The 12,439-nt window shown below is 62.4% G+C and overlaps 7 protein-coding genes across 7 annotated transcripts in view; 3 read left to right on the plus strand and 4 right to left on the minus strand.

The window, feature by feature from the left end:
• The window catches only part of RHTO_01236 (uncharacterized protein), a gene marked incomplete at both ends in the record, with an annotated part of 3,442 nt that extends 2,641 nt beyond the window's left edge, over nucleotides 1-801 (minus strand). Inside the window, 5 exons of the mRNA XM_016414919.1 lie at nucleotides 4-50; nucleotides 126-281; nucleotides 341-457; nucleotides 521-565; nucleotides 630-801. Of these exons, the coding sequence (XP_016273140.1) occupies nucleotides 4-50; nucleotides 126-281; nucleotides 341-457; nucleotides 521-565; nucleotides 630-801 (537 nt within the window). The remainder of the gene's footprint in view (nucleotides 1-3; nucleotides 51-125; nucleotides 282-340; nucleotides 458-520; nucleotides 566-629) is intronic.
• A 535-nt stretch (nucleotides 802-1,336) lies between these two features.
• Nucleotides 1,337-2,664, minus strand: RHTO_01237 (mitochondrial inner membrane translocase complex, subunit Tim21; the record flags this gene model as incomplete). The annotated part of the gene is made up of 4 exons (XM_016414920.1): nucleotides 1,337-1,449; nucleotides 1,509-1,560; nucleotides 1,620-2,159; nucleotides 2,224-2,664. The coding sequence occupies 4 exons, from the start codon at nucleotides 2,662-2,664 to the stop codon at nucleotides 1,337-1,339; spliced, it is 1,146 nt and encodes a 381-aa protein (XP_016273141.1).
• Nucleotides 2,665-2,744: 80 nt separating this feature from the next.
• On the plus strand, nucleotides 2,745-3,746 carry RHTO_01238 (endophilin-A; the record flags this gene model as incomplete). Its single annotated transcript, XM_016414921.1, has 4 exons — nucleotides 2,745-2,782; nucleotides 2,810-2,838; nucleotides 3,015-3,602; nucleotides 3,667-3,746. The coding sequence occupies 4 exons, from the start codon at nucleotides 2,745-2,747 to the stop codon at nucleotides 3,744-3,746; spliced, it is 735 nt and encodes a 244-aa protein (XP_016273142.1).
• Nucleotides 3,747-4,113: 367 nt separating this feature from the next.
• RHTO_01239 (uncharacterized protein) lies at nucleotides 4,114-7,880 on the minus strand (the record flags this gene model as incomplete). Its single annotated transcript, XM_016414922.1, has 4 exons — nucleotides 4,114-5,685; nucleotides 5,744-6,502; nucleotides 6,558-7,439; nucleotides 7,530-7,880. The coding sequence occupies 4 exons, from the start codon at nucleotides 7,878-7,880 to the stop codon at nucleotides 4,114-4,116; spliced, it is 3,564 nt and encodes a 1,187-aa protein (XP_016273143.1).
• A 199-nt stretch (nucleotides 7,881-8,079) lies between these two features.
• RHTO_01240 (50S ribosomal protein l13) lies at nucleotides 8,080-8,959 on the minus strand (the record flags this gene model as incomplete). The annotated part of the gene is made up of 4 exons (XM_016414923.1): nucleotides 8,080-8,289; nucleotides 8,399-8,553; nucleotides 8,637-8,760; nucleotides 8,924-8,959. 4 exons carry the CDS (start codon nucleotides 8,957-8,959, stop codon nucleotides 8,080-8,082), a joined length of 525 nt encoding a protein of 174 aa, XP_016273144.1.
• Nucleotides 8,960-9,033: 74 nt separating this feature from the next.
• Nucleotides 9,034-10,565, plus strand: RHTO_01241 (serine/threonine protein phosphatase 4 catalytic subunit; the record flags this gene model as incomplete). The annotated part of the gene is made up of 9 exons (XM_016414924.1): nucleotides 9,034-9,053; nucleotides 9,123-9,146; nucleotides 9,218-9,317; nucleotides 9,379-9,469; nucleotides 9,552-9,838; nucleotides 9,952-10,027; nucleotides 10,086-10,275; nucleotides 10,352-10,430; nucleotides 10,485-10,565. The coding sequence occupies 9 exons, from the start codon at nucleotides 9,034-9,036 to the stop codon at nucleotides 10,563-10,565; spliced, it is 948 nt and encodes a 315-aa protein (XP_016273145.1).
• A 1,053-nt stretch (nucleotides 10,566-11,618) lies between these two features.
• Nucleotides 11,619-12,439, plus strand: part of RHTO_01242 (uncharacterized protein) — a gene marked incomplete at both ends in the record, with an annotated part of 5,033 nt that continues 4,212 nt past the window's right edge. The window contains 5 exons of the mRNA XM_016414925.1: nucleotides 11,619-11,790; nucleotides 11,855-11,899; nucleotides 11,964-12,080; nucleotides 12,140-12,295; nucleotides 12,366-12,416. Of these exons, the coding sequence (XP_016273146.1) occupies nucleotides 11,619-11,790; nucleotides 11,855-11,899; nucleotides 11,964-12,080; nucleotides 12,140-12,295; nucleotides 12,366-12,416 (541 nt within the window). The remainder of the gene's footprint in view (nucleotides 11,791-11,854; nucleotides 11,900-11,963; nucleotides 12,081-12,139; nucleotides 12,296-12,365; nucleotides 12,417-12,439) is intronic.

Consider the following 12,439-nt stretch of genomic DNA (forward strand, 5'->3'; position numbering starts at 1 on the left):
GACTGCGCCCTTTCCGATTCCGCCGCCGTAGCCGATGCCAGAGCCGTATCCTGCGAAGAAGGGGAGAAGGGGAGAAGGTGCAAAGTCAGCGAGGTGTCGACCAGAGGAGGAATGAGGAAGCGCACCGAGACCTGCGCCGCCGTACGAGCCGTCGAGCGAGCCAAAGCCGCTTGAGAAGCCCTCCGGGTCGAAGGACGAGCCGATAACGCTGCGCTTGTAGACGCCAGCCTTGCCGCCGAGCCCTGCGGCAGCACCGACGACGGCCGTGTTGTGCTTGTCAACTGTGGGAGAGCGGAGTCAGCGCGGGCGAAAGGAAATGAGAGGAAACGAAGGAACGCACCGTCAGCGTTGTGCTCGGCAACGTTGAACTGCTTGTAGCAGAACTCCTCGTAGTAGAACTCGCGGTTGTTGATGTCCTTCTTGATGCCGTCGAAGAGGAAGACCGCCTTGCCGGCGGCTGGGCGACGATGCAAAGGTCAGCGGTGAAGGAGACGAAGGAGCGAAGTGAGCGGGAACGCACCGTCCTTGGCGAGGACCTCCTTGGCGTACTTGACCTTGTACTTGGCTGCGAGAAGCGCGGAGAGAGTCAGCGGAGGAAGAGGAGACGAGGGACGAGGAAAGGAACGCACAAACGTCGGCGTACAAGTTGCGGTAGCAGATCTCCTTGAGCGAGATCTTGGCCGCCTTCTCCGCCTCGTTGTAGTTGGCCTGCTTGACGACGTCGACGCCGACTCCGGGGCTGGGCGCGGCGAGGGCGACGGCCGAGAGAGCAGAGATGGCGAGGAGGGTCTTCGAGAGCATCGTGGGTGAGGAGGAAAGTCGAGGGAGAGGAAGTGTGTGAGGAGGAGAAGGGGAGGGAGGGCGGCGGAGGCGACTTTGTACTCTCGCGTCAGCCTCGAGGGTGGGACGGAGCGCAGGAAGCGCAGCGCATATACGGCGAGGCGAGCGCATGAATCGAGGAACAGGTGGGTAGGACGAGGGCGCAGCTCGCTGCGAAGGTCGAGCGGATTGCCGGAGCTGCATATGTCGACAGTCGGTCGCACGACGTGACTTGTGCGCGGCGAGTCGAGATTGAGGAGAAGCTGCAAGTCGACAGGGAAGCGGAGGTCGAGGCTGGTCGCCGGTGGTAAGCAGCAGTCGGGTCGTCGGCATGGTTCTGCGACGGCGCTGTTGCAGCGCGGGAAAGAAGCGCAGGTGAACGAAAGCGACGAGTCTTGGCACAGCGAGCGAGCGAGGCATCGGCAGGAAGGCGCTCGCGCAGCGGCGAGCAAGCTGGCGCTCTTCTGCGTCGCAGCGAGGTTGTTCAGCATGCATGGCAACAAGCTCGAGACTCCTGCTACGCCGTCTTCGTCCTGTTCCAGAACCGCAGCCGGTCGAGCGCCTTCTCCTGTGAGGGGACGACGGTGGTCGTGTTGATGTTGTGACGGTAGTAGTTGGGCGCGCGAGTATCTGCGTAGAAACGTGTAAATAAGAGCAGCAGAGCTTTGACACTTGCAAACGGGACGAACCGGGAATGGCGACAAAGAGCTGCTCGTAGACGAAATGTCCGGTTGTGGGGTCCTGCGGAACGAGGAGCGGTGAGCTCAGATAGCATGAGATTGCGTGAGGATCCGACGAACCTTCCGCAGCTCGGCGACGACCTCTCCAGTCGTGTACTCGCCCAGTCGAGGCTTCTTCTGCCGACTGAAGAACCCTCGTCCGCTCGACGGCGCACCATCTTCCGGCCCTGCGCCCCCTCGCAAGCCCTTGACGCCACCAAACACCGGTCCTAACGCTGAACTGACCGAGCTGCTCAGCCAACCTCCCCAAGATCTCCGTCGTTCCTCATCCAGCTTCTTCCGTCGCTCCGCCTCGATGCGCGCCTCCTCTTCCTCTTCCGTCAACCCGCTCGAAAGCTTTGGTCGATACGTCCCGGGGTTATGCGAGTCCTCCCAAACGGCCGGACCGATCCACCGCTTCGCCCAGTCGAGCCAGCTCTCGTTTGCTGCAGCTTCGGCTGCGAGAGGGTCGGTTCCTTCGACGTAGAACCGGACGAAGAGCGTCTCGAGACCTGTTGAGGGGTCTTTCGACATTGAATGCGAGATGCGGCGGTTTCGGCGGACGCGGGAGCCGGAGGATGAGCCGTGGAAAGAGAGTGGAGGGGCGAGCATCGTTTGCAGCTGTTCGTGTGCCGAGATATCGTCAATTTCGGAGCTCACAACGCATGAGAGACGTTGTGCGCACCTCCTCGTCCGCCTTGACGCGGTCGGCGCAGTCCTCGAAGATCCTCGTTGGGCTTGCCTCGCCGAAGAGTTCGCTGCTGAACGCGTAGATGACGAGGAGGAAGAGTCCTGCGCCACATGCGACAACGACAAAGCTCGCCGACTGCGTCGCAACCACCCCAGCCCGCTCAGCACCTCCCATCTGCGCCCACTTTCGCTGCGAGTCTGCGATGCGGGCCTCGCGCTCCGCGTTCGGCATGGGGAAGGGCCCGAGGTGCGGCCCAGAGTTGGCTGACGAAGCCGTGGCTCCCTTCCTGCGCAGTTCGGAGAGGATTGGGTGCGGGTCGGCGGACGGGGAAGGGGAGGACGAGGACGAGGCGAATCGAAGCGGGAGTGGTCGCGCTGCGCGTACATGTGCGCGATGAGCCAATCTGAGCAGCAGCTGAGCACGCGGAGCCGTCATCTCGAGTCGAGCGAGCTGGAGTGACCTGGACGAGGAAGACCTCCATCTCTCGCTCTCCCACCCAACACAACTCGCTCAAGATGGACAAATTGTGGGTCTGGACAGTCTATGCGAATACGTCCGTAGTTAACGAGCTCACCCACAGTGGATCCGCCTCGTCTGCGTTCAAGCAGGGTGCGTTCTCCTCCTCCGCGCGTCATGTGGGACAACCTGAGCGAGCATGCTGACCAGGAGCTCTAATCTGCTCGCCACTGCTCTCTACGACGGTATCTGTCCTTTCCCGAACGTCCTGGCTTGTCCTGCTGCTCCCCTTACCCTGCTTCTCCTCCTCGGTCTGGTCTCTTCTTCAGCTCGCACAATCGCCGAAAAGGGCCGCACGTCAGTCACGGCACAATTCGACAAAGTCGACAAGCGTTTTCCCATGGGCGCGCAGGGACGCACGAACTCGTCGTCGTCGGCTGGCGGTCTCGCATCGCCCGGTCTCGCAACTGGCACATCCTCTTCGGCTGCTCCGCCTCCTCCTCCTCCGACTCGAACAGGCGGACCGCCTCCTCCGCCAGGACGGGCGCGCGCGCCGAGTGCGGCGTCAAGCTCAGCCGGTTTCGCCGCAGCAAGCGCAGGAACGGCTGTCGGCGGAGGAAGGGGCCTCTTCAGCGGGATGGACGAGCACGAGAAGCAGGCGTTCTTCAGCCTCCTCGACGAGTACTTCAGCTCGCGACCGCAATTTGCGGGAATGTTTGGCGGCGAAGCCGGCTTGGGAGCGCCACCTCCCTTCTCGCCAACTTCCGCCGCCCCTCCTCCTCCTCCCGCCGCATCTCGCCCACCTCCGCCAGCAGCACGCGGTATAGGCCATGCCATCGCACTATACGACTACGCCGGTGGGCAGCCTGAAGACCTTGCCTTCAACGAGAACGACCGGATTACGGTGCTCGAGGTTGGCACGTCGACTTGCATCCCGCTCCTCACCGTCGTCCTCGAGCTGACCGTATTGTGTTTCCGCAGTTGACGACGACTGGCTCAAGGGCGAGCTCAACGGCCGCGTCGGCATTTTCCCGAAGTCGTACACACAAATGCAGGGGTGAGCCATACAAGCTCCCGCATCCTTCTATCTCTCGCGGCCGCCTTTGTCGCCGCTTGTCCGGTGCTGCAGTTGCCGTGTGTTGTCGTCCTGCCATGTATCCAGTCATTTTGCTCAAGCCTTTTCTCGCCGGTCCGCACGTTCAGGCGAGTCGCTGCCGTACGAATAGATACTCCAGCCTGGCGGCGGTGAGGAAGGAGATTACGAGCGAATCCCGTATTGCAAGGTCAGTGGCGAAGGACACGAGGGGAAAGATCGAAGGAGGGTGTGAGAAGGCATAACGATAGGAGAGGAGGACAACAAGACGAACGGGCACTGGCAGATCGCGCCAAGACAGACCATGTACAGCATGATTGAATCAAGAGCTCTCTCTAGACAAGCCTGCTCCGCTCCTTCCAGCTCTCCGCAACCCTGTCACCTCCCGTGTGCACGGCTACCCTCCTCCCTCCAGCCTCGATCCCCGCACTCGCAGCGAACGACCCAAACGCACTGGAGACGACCGTCCCAATCAAGCCAGCCGCTCCTCCTCCGCCCGTCGCTTCCTGCCCAACGATGCCAATGGGTTCGCTGATCTTGACCGTCGGCTGCCGGTGGTCGAGCAAGGTGACGCTCGAGTCGGTCGTACCTGTCGAGGTGCTGAGGACCGGTACGGCCGGGTTAAGCGACTCGCGAAGCTGGGCAGAAGAGGACTTGGAGCGAAGGTTGGCGGCTGAAGGGCGGCGGGAAACGCTGCGACCTGGTGCAGGGTCGAGGGCGTCGTCAAGAAGCGTTTGACGAAGGGCAGAGATGGCTGCTGCGGGAGAGGCTGAGCCGGAGAGGGACGAAGAAGGGTCGGTCGAGAACGACGAGTCGGGAGCGACGACGACGGGGATCGTGACTGGTTCGGAAGAGAGCGCGAGACCGGTCGCGGTGACGAGGCGATGGTGAGGATTCGCGTGCGAGAGGAAAGTCGAGCGGATGGATGAGTCGGACAGTCCGCGAGGGCGAAGCTGGCGTTCGAGCAGAGTCCGAGGTGGCTCGAAGCCGCCTTCCTCGTCGATGGCAGACGCGGGGAGATGCGAGGGTGCATGTGGGATGGAGTCGAGGACGGCGTTGGTCGTGCTGGACATGGCGGGACGGTAGGAGGAGAGAAGACGGCCGAAGGGAATGTAGGAGGATGCAGCGGTGGCGGCAGATGCGAGGCGGCCGGCGGGTGCACCAAGCTGCGAGAAGGAGGACCCAGAAGCCGAGGAAGGAGCTGGACCCCATAGGTCGGAGGACGTGGCCGTCGAAGCTGTTGCGCGAGAAGTCGACGACGCTCCGGCAAAGATGGACGAAAGATCTCGTCGCACATGCGACAAGCCCGTTGCCCGCGCTTTCCCGGTTGTTGTGGCCGACGGAGCCGTGCTGGGCGAGGTTGTCGTCGCCGTCTCCGCAGCTTGAGCCTGCCGAATGGCTCCTCCGCCAAACTCGACGTTAACAGTCGCGGTGGCCGTGCTGACCGTGCCGGAACCGCCGCGCTTGTTTGGCGGAGGTCGCAAGTGAGCCGTACTTGAACGGTGCGACAGCGTGGGCGCGTCGTCGTGACCGACAACTCCTCCGAACAGGCGCGACAAAGGCGCGAGCAGTCCAGCGGCAGTCGTCGCGGTCGCTGCTGCGCCTTTCCCACTCGCACCCTGCTGCTCGACAGCATCGAACGCATTCGGGACATCGAGCTCCTTCAGCTTCTCCGCCAGTCCCGGCTCGAGCTGAACACGGTTGACGAGCATGCGCAGCCGCGAGGCCTCGAAGAGGAGGTCGCGCAGGAGCTTGACGAGCGAGACAAAGTCGCGACGGGTGACGAGCGAGGTGTCGGCGCTGCTGGCGGCGGTCGAGGCGGCGAGAGAGTTTTGACGGGTCTGCGTCGCCCGTTCTTGCTCGACGACGCGGCGGAAGTGGTGGCGAACCGAGTCGACGTCGTTGACCTGCAATGCCGACCTTTCAGTGTCGCACAGAGCTCGAGCAGCACAGACGGAAACGCACCAAGTCCTTCAAATTCGCCTGCGCCAAGAACCTCACATCGCCCGCCAACTGCTGCTTCCTCAGCCTCTTCTCCTGTGTCGCAATATCCGCCGCCTGCACGCGCAAGAGCAACTTTGAGACATGCTCGATGAGCTGGCCGAGTGCAGCGGTGCGAGTCTCGCTCGTTGCGGCGGGGGTGGGCACGTGAAGCGAGGAGTGCTGGGAGGAGGGAGAGGCGGAGACGTTGCGGGAGAGTTGCGCTTGAAGGTCGGGGAATGCGGTGGAGGAGGGGTCGTGGCCGACTTCTGTGCGTGAGAGCGGTGTGCGAGGTCGAGGAGGAGTCGCGGGAGGAGTCGTCTGGGTCGTCGCGTCAACGAGTTCGGCAGGTCCTCGCGATAGACGAGGTGAGCGAGACTGCGAGCCGTTGAGGAGCGGCGAGGAGATGCCCAGACCGTTGAGCGAGACCGCCCCGCCGCTCATCTGGCTCGACCTGCGCCGGTGAGCGAAGGGCGCCTGTCGCGTGAACGGCGAGATTGGTCGGGCCGCGTAATCCTCGTCTTCTGGTACGTGTGGGAAGACAGATGGACCGAGCGAGAGACTAAGAGGGCGCTGGCGACGGGTCGAGCGGGAGAGAGGAACGGAACTGCTGGCGATGGAAACTGTGTCTGCGTTCGCGTCGTCTGTTGCGTCGTTGCTGAAAATGGAAGCGGGGCGGGCGACAGGCGAATAGTGCAGACGGTCGGGCTGAGGCGAAGTAGGGGCGCTGCCGATGGGAATGACCTGCGAAGCGGAAGTTCAGCGCATGGAGATTGTTCAGAAGTTGAGGCTCACGCACTGTGCGAAGCTGCGGTGTCACATCCATGCTCATCGCCCTCCTGCCGTGCCCGCGCCTGACCGGCATCCGCGCATTCGTCCCAATCAAGCCGGTACTCTGGCTCGAAATCGGGCCCGGTCGTCGCGAACCGCCTCGTCTCACCGGCTGCTGCACCTCGCCAAACGAGCTCATACTTGCGACGGACGCAGCACGCGAATGTGTGTTGAAGTGGTCTGTCTCGCCGCTCAAGTCGCGCCCCTCCTCATCCTCGTCTTCCTCCTGGATCTCCGCCTCCTCTGCAAGCCGCGACCGACTCGCCTCGATCTCCTCCCGCTCCTTCTCGAGCAGCCCGTGCAACTCCATGCTCTCGCTGCGGAGGAGCTGGTTCTCCTCGACGAGCGTCTCGACCATCTTGAGGAGCTCTTTCGCCTCAGGATTGTCGACGTGTGAGCCTTCTGGCGCCGATGACCCGGACCCGAGGATTGCTCGAGCGTGAGCTGTAGCCTGCGAGGACGAGGCCAGTCGAGCCTGATGCCGCGCCTTAACTTCCTGCAACCCGGTCTGCTGCTCGCCGCGCTTCGACTCTTTGAGCACCTTGTCCTGCCTCATCTCCTCCAGATCCTGTATCGCCTTCCCCAGCCGCTCTTCCAACTCGCGCACCCGCTCCCCCATTTTGCGCGCTTTAGCTTCCGCCCCGTCTGCCCTCCGTCGCTCGCTCTCGAGTTCTTGGAGCGAGTCGGCATGTTGCTGCTGGAGAGCTTTGAGAGACTTGGCGGTTGCGACGAGTTTGCCCGAGTCGTGCGAGAGGCGAGAGATGGTCTTGCGTTCAGTTTCGAGGGAGGAGAGGAGGGTGCGGTTCGAGCATTCGGACTGTTCGAGGCTCGAGACGGTTTCTTCGAGGCGCTGCGTTCAACAACAGGTACGCGGAGTCAGTTATGCTCAGGTAAACACGCCAGACCAGCAGACGACGAGGCGAATTGTAGAGGAACGCACCCTTTCGAGACTCTTGTTCTCCTTGACCGCCCTCGCAAGCCTGTCAACCAGCTTCCCGTTCGCCTTCTCGCTCGTCTCCAGCCTCGCCTGCAGCGCCGTCTTCTCCTGCAACAAGCTCTGCCCGATCTGCGCCGCGAGTTTGAGGTCCGCCTCGAAGTCTGGCGGGATCACCGAGTGCGCCGCTTGCCGTGGTCTGCGAGTCTGGAGCGAGTGGATCAAGGTGGAGTAGTCTGGCGGTGCTGGAGAGGGCGTGGGAGGCGGAGAGGCGGGTGCATGGATCGAGTGAATGAAGCGCGATGGGGACGGCGACGGCGGCTCGAGGGGCGACGCGGGCCCTGGAGCGGGTGCCATGCGCTCGTGTTCTATCCGTTCAGCACCAGCAGCAGTCCAGCGATGCCAGCGAGACGACGTCGAAGTCGCCAAACAAGAGAACGCGGAGTGAGCGCGTCCGTCTGGTAACGAATCTCTCGACGGCGGCAAGTGCGGGTTGTAATGCTGCTATGCGAAGGGTTACAGTCTAGGAAAGTACACGGCGACCACGGAAACCGCCCTACGCCGATACCTGCGCCTGCGCAATCTCGCTCGCCTGCTTCTCGACCTCGCGCGCTCGCTTGAACGTCTTGCCAAACTCGTCGGCGTGGTCGCGGATAATGTTGGCGTCGTACGGCGTCTCGGTCCCCGTGAAGATCTTGAGCCGCTCGAGGCGAGGTTCGCGCAGCCGGTTCTTGGGGAGCATGCCAGAGACGGCTTTGCGGATGATCTGCGGGCGACGAAAGCGTGAGTAACTGGGAGAGCCGCGACGAGCGTAGTCTCTGCCGCTTCGTGACTTCGACTACGCACGCAGAGGATGGCCAAGGAAGCCGACGCACCTGCTCAGGGTTCTTCTCCATCATCGTCTTGTAGGTGATTGTCTTCAAACCGCCAGGGAACATGGTGTGGTGTCGGTAGACCTTCTGCTCCGCCTTCTTGCCTGTCACCCGGATCTTGTCGCAGTTGGTCACGACGACGTAGTCTCCGCAGTCGTCTGTTGCGATTCGAGTCGTCGAGGAGGACGAGGTCAAGGTCAGCTCGAGCTCCCGCGGGCTTCAGAGGGACGACAGGACGCACTTGCTGGGTCAAAGATGGGCTTGTGCTTGCCCATCAGGACGATAGCTATCCGTGTCGCGAGCCTGCCGAGCACCTGTCCGTCCGCATCAACCGCCCTCCATGCGCGCGCATACGCCAACGCAGTCTGTCCGCCCGAAGCGAATGCGAGTCAGTCCTCAATCCTCCGCAGCAGCCTTTCAAACGAGTTCAAGCGAGTGCGAGTGAGTGAAGTCGGGTGAACGGGAAAGTCGAGCTGATGGGAGCAACGGGGGGACGAGCGGGTGCGGGAGCTGGAGGGCAGGGCGTACGTTTCCTACTACCGAGTTTGGTGTGATCTTGGGCATCGTCAGGCCAGCAGAGCGTGGTCGGTGTCGTGGTTGTGGGTCAGGAAGCGGGTTCGCCGTCGACCAGAGTGCCAATGTCGTCCAGCCTCGACCGGTGAGTCCTTGCGCGTGCCAGAATCACTCTCAGCAGCTCGAGCTTACCCTGACCCGCCCCAACTCGCAGCCAGATCGAGCAGCTCAAGAACTGGTGCGTCCCCTCCTCTCGCCTCGGACAACTCGCACACGACCCGCTCACGCAGCTGTTGTGCACGCACGCAGCCAACCCATATCCGAACAGCAGGTCAAGGAACTCTGTTTGAAGGCGCGCGAGATCCTCGTCGAGGAGGCAAACATCCAGTGGATCGACTCGCCCGTCACCGTTCGTCTCGATGGAGAACGCGTCTCGCTGGATGAGCTGACGGGGCCTTACTCCCACGCAGATCTGCGGCGATATCCATGGCCAGTTCTGGGATCTGCTCGAGCTGTTCCGAGTAGGCGGGCAATGTCCCGACACCAACTACCTCTTCCTCGGTGCGTTCGGGCAGCCTGATGAGCCCTCCGTGCGGTCAGCGACCCGGCAAAGTCAGCTGACTCTGCTCCCCAACGACCACAGGCGACTACGTCGACCGGGGCTTCTACTCCGTCGAGACCTTCCTCCTCCTCCTCGCGCTCAAAGTCCGCTATCCCGACCGCATGACCCTCATCCGCGGCAACCACGAGTCACGACAAATCACCCAGGTCTACGGTTTCTACGACGAGTGCATGAAGAAGTACGGCAGCGCGAGCGTGTGGAGGTATTGCTGCGAGGTGTTTGATTACATGAGTTTGGGTGCGGTGGTGGACGGACGGGTGTTCTGTGTGCATGGAGGGCTGAGCCCGAACGTCAACAGTCTGGACCAGGTGCGTCAGACTTCGCTGAATCGACTTTCAAGCGCGTCGCGAACCGTCTGAGGACTCACCGGGGGTCCGCTGGCCGATCTTTGACGAGCTGACGCTTTTCCAAACGGTTGCAGATCCGACTGATTGACCGGAAACAAGAAGTCCCTCACGACGGCGCGATGTGCGACTTGCTCTGGTCAGATCCGGACGGTTCGTCTCCTTCGCTTCCTCCTGCACCTCGTCTATCTACTCAACCCATCTCGCGCAGACATCGAAGGCTGGGGTCTCTCGCCCCGCGGCGCAGGCTACCTCTTCGGCGCCGACGTCGTCAAGCAGTTCGTCCACGCCAACAACCTCGACCTGATCGCCCGAGCACACCAGCTTGTCATGGAGGGCTACAAGCTGATGTTCGAAGACAAGATTGTGACGGTCTGGTCGGCACCGAACTATTGTTATCGGTGCGTTAGGCGGCGGAAGTCGCGGCTGCCTCGACTGAGCTGAGATGCTGATGCTCGATCTCTACTTGAATCGCAGGTGCGGTAATACTGCGTCGGTGCTCGAGCTCGACGAGAATCTCAACTCGACGTACAAGACGTTCGACGCGGCAGCTCAGGTTCGTTTCGATCGGGGTCCCCAGTCCGCTTCAGGCTCATCCCTCGAACCGTAGCTGATATACTGGGGCTCTATCCAGCAGCAAGACGCCCGCAATATCCCCGTCAAGAGCACGTCGCTGCAGTACTTCCTATGAGCCTGTCGACTATCGCCCGTCCACTCCCCACTCTTCGCCCTTCTCCCCCCCTTCCTGCGACCTCCGTCTCCCTCCTCGACCTCTGCCTCTCTCTGATCCTCTCCTGCCCGTCCGAGCGACGAAGATGACGCGATCGAACTCACTTCGCCTCGCCCTGTGCAACCACCCTCGCCCTCCGTCTCCAACTTGCCGCCTCTCGTCCCCTCTCGGCTCCCTGCGTGTTCCAGCATCGCCTCCTCCCGTTGACGTGTTGTATCTGCGAGTATCCAGACGTGCCTGTGTTGTATCGCAGCCCAGCACTTATACCCCGACCGCCATGCGCCTCTGCCGTCGACATCCTCCCGCTCGGCTGCCTACCTGCCCGCCTTGCTTCCCTCGCCACCGCTGCTCATTGGGCGACACGCATCAAAGCGCGAGGGTTAGCTTGCTTAGCTAATGCTCGTTGTATGCGCAGTTGCGGCCGGGGAGGTTCAAGACCCCCGACTTCTTCGGTTCTCAAGAAGGCGCAAGGCGAAGTAGGCGATTTCCACTCTGCCATGCATGCTGAACATCCTCGCGTCGACGCAGAAGAGCGCCAACTTGCTTGCCGCTTCGCGAGCGCCTCGCTGCCGACCCATCCCTTGCTTGCTCGCCGCTTCCATGACTCGTTGCCTTCCTCCAGCTGCGCCTCTGTCTCGACCTGCAACAGCGCTGTCGAAGGACCATGCTGACGACCGGACTGTTGCTTACCACCGGCGACCAGCCTCGACCTCCGCTTCTCCCTCGACTTGCAACTTCTCCTCAACCTCGACTCGCCGCGCACGAAGTCCCGCCGTGCGACCGACTGTCGACATATGCAGCTCCGGCAATCCGCTCGACCTTCGCAGCGAGCTGCGCCCTCGTCCCACCCACTTCCTCCTCGATCCATGCGCTCGTCTCGCCGTGTATGCGCTGCGCTTCCTGCGCTCCGTCCCACCCTCGAGGCGGATCCGAGAGTACAAAGTCGCTGCGCCATCCTGCCTCCCCTTCTCCTCCTCACACACTCCTCGCCCTCGTCTTTCCTCCTCACCAGCGATGCTCTCGAAGACCCTCCTCGCCATCTCTGCTCTCTCGGCCGTCGCCCTCGCCGCGCCCAGCCCCGGAGTCGGCGTCGACGTCGTCAAGCAGGCCAACTACAACGAGGCGGAGAAGGCGGCCAAGATCTCGCTCAAGGAGATCTGCTACCGCAACTTGTACGCCGACGTTTGTGCGTTCCTTCCTTGTTCCTCGTCTCCTCCTCTTCCACCGCTGACTCTCTCCGCCTCTCGCAGCCAAGTACAAGGTCAAGTACGCCAAGGAGGTTCTCGCCAAGGACGGTGCGTTCCCGCTCACTTTGCTCCTTCGTCTCCTTCGCCGCTGACCTTCGCCATCGTCGCGCAGCCGCCGGGAAGGCGGTCTTCCTCTTCGACGGCATCAAGAAGGACATCAACAACCGCGAGTTCTACTACGAGGAGTTCTGCTACAAACAGTTCAACGTCGCCGAGCACAACGCTGACGGTGCGTTCCTTCGTTTCCTCTCCTTTCCTTTCGTCCCCGCTGACTCCGCTCTCCCGCAGTTGACAAGCACAACACGGCCGTCGTCGGTGCTGCCGCTGGCCTTGGCGGCAAAGGAGGCGTCTACAAGCGCAGCGTCGTCGGCTCGTCCTTCGACCCGGAGGGCTTCTCGAGCGGCTATGGCTCGCTCGACGGTTCGTACGGCGGCGCAGGTCTCGGTGCGTTTCCTCATTCCTCGTCCCGTCGACACCTCACTGACTTTGCCTCTTCGCCCCTTCTTCCTCGCAGGCTACGGCTCTGGCATCGGCTACGGCGGAATCGGCAAGGGCGCAGTTGGCGGTGAGTTTCTCGCACTTCCCTCC

This window comes from Rhodotorula toruloides (genome assembly GCF_000320785.1).
Source record: "Rhodotorula toruloides NP11 unplaced genomic scaffold Scaffold12, whole genome shotgun sequence".
NCBI lineage: Eukaryota > Fungi > Basidiomycota > Microbotryomycetes > Sporidiobolales > Sporidiobolaceae > Rhodotorula > Rhodotorula toruloides.